Genomic DNA, 4,383 nt, shown 5'->3' with positions numbered 1-4,383 from the left:
GGCACTCTATGGTTTTTACATTTTAAACAATTAGTTTGACATTTTTTTTAGTTAGATGAGAAGATCGATACCTCTCACGTGTCTGTAGGTTATTATGAAGCTACAGCCAGGAGCTGGTTATCTTAGCTTAGCTTAGCATAAAGACTGGAAACAGGGGGAAACAGTTAGCCTGGCTCTGACAAAAGGTAACAAAATCCGCCTACCAGCACCTCCAAAGCTCACTAATTAACATGTTATATATTGTTTGTTAATCTGCACAGAAAATATAGTGTATAAACATCAATTTGCTGTTTTACACAAAACTATGTTTAGCCTGGAGGAGTAACGTGTTAAGTTATCTTCAGAGGTTTCAGAGGGCAGATTTTGTAACCATGAGACTAGCTGTTTCCAGTCTTTATGCTAAGACAAGCTAACCGGCTGCTGGCTGTAGCTTTATAATAACTGTACAGACATAACCACTAAAACAACATTCAGTATTCAACGCTTTAACGCAAACGTTTTTTGCAAGCTCCAAAAGAAAATCAGACAGTTCCCTCACCATAACAACATAGCGTGATCTGTACTGGATGACACCAAACAGGCCCAGGATGACCATGATGATGTGGAAGAAGTTGATCATGATGGGAGCCCACTGGTAGCCGAGGAAGTCAAACACCTGCCTCTCCAGCGCAGTTGTCTGGAGGGGTCAACAGGAGCAGAGACAGAGTTTAGAGACATAATGACTTATAAAAGACTTTCACTTTGTTACACCAGGTTACACTGTGCTGCCCTGGCTTGTTTTTTTACACCGTTAAAGGACATTTTGGAGTGTTTTTTCTTATCTGAGGGTCGAAAAGGACAGCGGGTGTCGTAGCATAGTACTGTGATATTGGGCTATATATATATAATTGACCTGACTTGAATCTCTTGCTCGTGCGTCCCACAAGGTTGTATTTTTGATTCTTGTAAGTTGTCAAGGCAGCTGAGCCGTGGGGGACAAAGACAGAGCTGGTTAAAGTATTGTGTCCCTCTGAGGCTGGAGCCCCAGTGAGTCATGAAGGGGGGCAGGGTGGGAAACAGAGAGGACAAAGTGGGTCCAGCCCCTCATTGTTGTGGTTGTAGTGGTGTGCTGCTTTTCATAAGCTCCTCTAACTACAACAAGCTTAGTATTAACATGGATCACAAAATGTGACGTTTATTAGGGTGCAGCTACGATTATATCGATTAATCTGCCAAGTGTTGTTCAACAAAATGTCAGAAAGTAATGAAAAATGCTCGCCAAAATTATGCAGAGCCCAAGGTGACGTCTTCAAATAGCTTGTTTTGCATGAGCAACAGTCTAAAACCAAAAGAAAGTCAATGTATTTTAACAGAACACCAAGAAAACCTAAAAAATGTAGCATTTGAGAGGCTGGAACCACCTCTAACGTGTGTTTCATTTGAGTTTGGTGCAGAAACCTAAATGAATAATGACAATGTGAACGGAAGGTCATCAAATACAACACCAAAGAATGTGCTTAACAGGTATTTAAGCAATATTATTTTGTAGCCTTAGGGTAAAACGAAAGATTCAATAATGTCAGAAAAAATACAAAACATAGGCGCGTCAAAGCACCAACAAATGAACTTACTTTTATAATGAACACGAAGTCTTTCAGCTATTTATTTCATTTAAAATGTTGCGGCAATTTTGTGATTTTCATTAGTGTAAGGTGTAAGGGATTACCTGAGGTAACAGATAGTAAGCAGATGTGTTTATGTGGAAGCATCTGGACAGAAAAACATCTTACCAACTGCAGACAACACAGGAGGATCAGCATGCATCGTGCCGAGCAGCAGCCCATCTTCCTCTCCTCTCCTCTGGCCCTGATGATGAGGATGAAGATGAAGATGCAGATGTGGATAACAACAGTGAAGTGACTGGATTTTTTTTTATAATTGCTCAAACACAAGCGCCACATATCCAGACGTGTGGGGAAACGTACAGCGCACTTTACCTGATGAGGAAAGCACGTAGGCTGTCTGTGTGTGGGAACTAAGGGGGAGGGGAGGGGAGGCTGTATGAGAGGCGATTAGTGCCACGATAAGCAGAGGAGGGGAAACCCCGAAGGACAAATTCAGCCTTGATGCTGTGAGACATTTGTTTAAATGCACAAAATTATCATGAAAATGTTTTTAATTGAAAATAATTGTAATGAGGTAATTAGCATTTCCATCCATGAACGTACTTTATGTGAATATTAGAAATCAACACAAACAGATGGTGCTAATTCTAAAGTTGGGTGCCGTTAAACCACTGCATAAGAGGAGATTGTAAATATGTAAGTGAAAGAGTCAAACTTCAAACAGTGAAAATTATAGAAATATGACATTTATGTTTTGTTTTCTGTATTAATTTGAAGATCATTTCGCATCACTCCACACATCATTTCTGTTTTCCATCACTTGAGTGACAAATAAGTCAGATACTCCGAGGACTCGTGATTTATTTGCATAGTCTGTTTACAGTGACACATTTTGTTTTTAGCGATACACCAATTTCAAATGAGCCAAGTGTTGTTTTTACGATATTTCAACTTTATTTCTTATTTCCAGCTCAGGATGTCAATATGGATTTCAATACGTAAACTGAAAACCCTGCTGAGTTTATAAAAACTATTTGGGTGTTTTTTTTGCTGTTCATGACTCGCTATAGATTCCCTAGGTGATGTAAACCGAGCGGAAAAAAATGTAGAAACTAGAGCAACAGAAAATGAATCTATAACAAGTATCATGTGCCACACATTCTCTGGTTGTAGCTTCTCGAAGTTTAAGGATTTGCTGTTTTTCTCTTCTTTTACATGATTGCAAACAAATGTGTTTGAGTTTTGAACTTTTGGTCAAAGAATACAAGCTATTTGAAGACGACACCTGGGGTTCTTGTGGTATGCATCGCCTCTCTTTTCTCACATTTTATAAACTAAACAATTAATTAAGAAATAATTGCCAGATAAAAAAACGTGTGGTAAAGGAAAGTGAAGGATGGTGGTCGTGGTTATAAACCGACCTAACTTCCTATTTCCTCTTTTGCTCCTGCAGACAAACAGTCTGACAGTTCTTCAAAAGACCTCTCCCGTATGATTCTCTTGGTTCTCGCTCACTGTGGCATGGAATGAACCTCATACAGCAACACCGTCTGCTGCACCGTGATAGGCGGTTGCTCCCCTGCAATGCCAGGTTGACGCCGGTACGTGGTGGTAGAGAACGGCGGAGGTGTGATGGCTTCAGAGGTGTGTGAGAGCGGCAAGGTTACAAGAAGACGTTACTGGCCTACTTTTATATCTCTTACAACATTTAGACTTAAATATGTCGTAGATAAGACAACCTGGTTGACATTATGTTATTAGAATAACTTTCTAGACTAACATTCAAGTGGAAAGGGCAAACATAATATGGGGTCACACTGGCAAAGCAACATAATATGGGGTCACACTGGCTTAGTGACGGTGGCTCATACTGATACAATTCTATTTCACTATTTCACATATAATTAAAGAGATCAACGAAGGTTGCATTCAACAGTTTCACCTGTTGTGTTGCTTTCTTCGACTCGCATAAGGTCATTGTTTATGTATAATTCATATGCTGGTCTCATGCATCAATTATGTGTTTCAGAATTCACAGTAAAGTAAAACAAGCATTCAAAACACATTATAACAATTTCAACAGGTAATTCTAAACTCATTGTGCAAAAGATGGACCTGGCAGTGAAGTTAAGCTCCTTTATTGAAATTGTACAGAAACCAGAGCCTCGTGCACCTTTAGCAGGGACTTACAAAATCCTGCTGAACCGTACTCAGCTCATTCATTCGCCACAGCTACACGCCCGCACTTCCGCGTCCTTCCGAGGGAGGACGCTAGAATCAAAAGACGAACTCAAAATTGGGGGGTCTCCAGCTCTGCCCGTCACATGGAAGCACAGTAGCTGAGCCGAGGGGATGCGAGTACAGATGGAAGGGGCTTGAGGGACCGTGGAGGAGAAAAACCTGGGGATCGTATTGGAGATACAGCGGCCGCGGCAGCAGCACACATAGGCAGGTTCGACACTTCCCAGCCTCCCTTCTGGCTGGGGAGCAGAGGCGCGCGGACGGGGCGCACAAGCGGGTCAACGGGCGCCCATAGGATGTCACATGCAATATGCTGCATTCCCGTTTTCTGAAGCCCGAGAACGCCAAGTTATCGCCTTTGATTGATTATGCTCGCGGGGAGCGCCTGGTCCGAGGGGAAGCAGAAACTGAAGGAAGCGACCAGGGTTGATGCTGCGCATCCCAAAATCTCCCGAGCTGAGTGAGTACAGGGATGCTATAGCGCAATGCTCTGTGCCCGTGGCTATGTGACAGGCTGGAGGGAGATGGGAGATGGGGG

The 4,383-nt window shown here is 42.2% G+C and overlaps 2 protein-coding genes across 6 annotated transcripts in view; one reads left to right on the top strand and one right to left on the bottom strand.

Moving 5' to 3' along the window:
* nkain5 (sodium/potassium transporting ATPase interacting 5) overlaps window positions 1-2,006 on the bottom strand; it is a 5,364-nt gene extending 3,358 nt beyond the window's left edge. For 3 of the 4 annotated variants that reach the window (XM_031845442.1, XM_031845444.1, XM_031845443.1), the window contains exons 1-2: window positions 1,770-1,996; window positions 539-676 (exon numbers count right to left, since the gene is read on the bottom strand). In XM_031845442.1, coding sequence (XP_031701302.1) covers window positions 539-676; window positions 1,770-1,940 — 309 coding nt within the window. In that variant the 5' untranslated portion in view covers window positions 1,941-1,996. Of the gene's footprint in view, window positions 1-538; window positions 677-1,769 lie in introns of all 4 variants that reach the window. The other variant, XM_031845445.1, reaches the window with a different exon arrangement.
* A 1,923-nt stretch (window positions 2,007-3,929) lies between these two features.
* LOC116382374 (uncharacterized) overlaps window positions 3,930-4,383 on the top strand; it is a 22,688-nt gene continuing 22,234 nt past the window's right edge. For both annotated transcript variants that reach the window (XM_031845382.1, XM_031845381.1), the window contains exon 1: window positions 3,930-4,305. The gene's annotated coding sequence lies outside the window, so the exon portion shown is untranslated. The remainder of the gene's footprint in view (window positions 4,306-4,383) is intronic.

This window comes from Anarrhichthys ocellatus, unplaced genomic scaffold (assembly GCF_004355925.1).
Source record: "Anarrhichthys ocellatus isolate YVR2014 unplaced genomic scaffold, GSC_Weel_1.0 scaffold5, whole genome shotgun sequence".
Lineage (NCBI taxonomy): Eukaryota > Metazoa > Chordata > Actinopteri > Perciformes > Anarhichadidae > Anarrhichthys > Anarrhichthys ocellatus.
The sequence above is the reverse complement of the archived record's forward strand: the minus strand, read 5'-3'. Positions and strand labels throughout refer to the sequence as shown.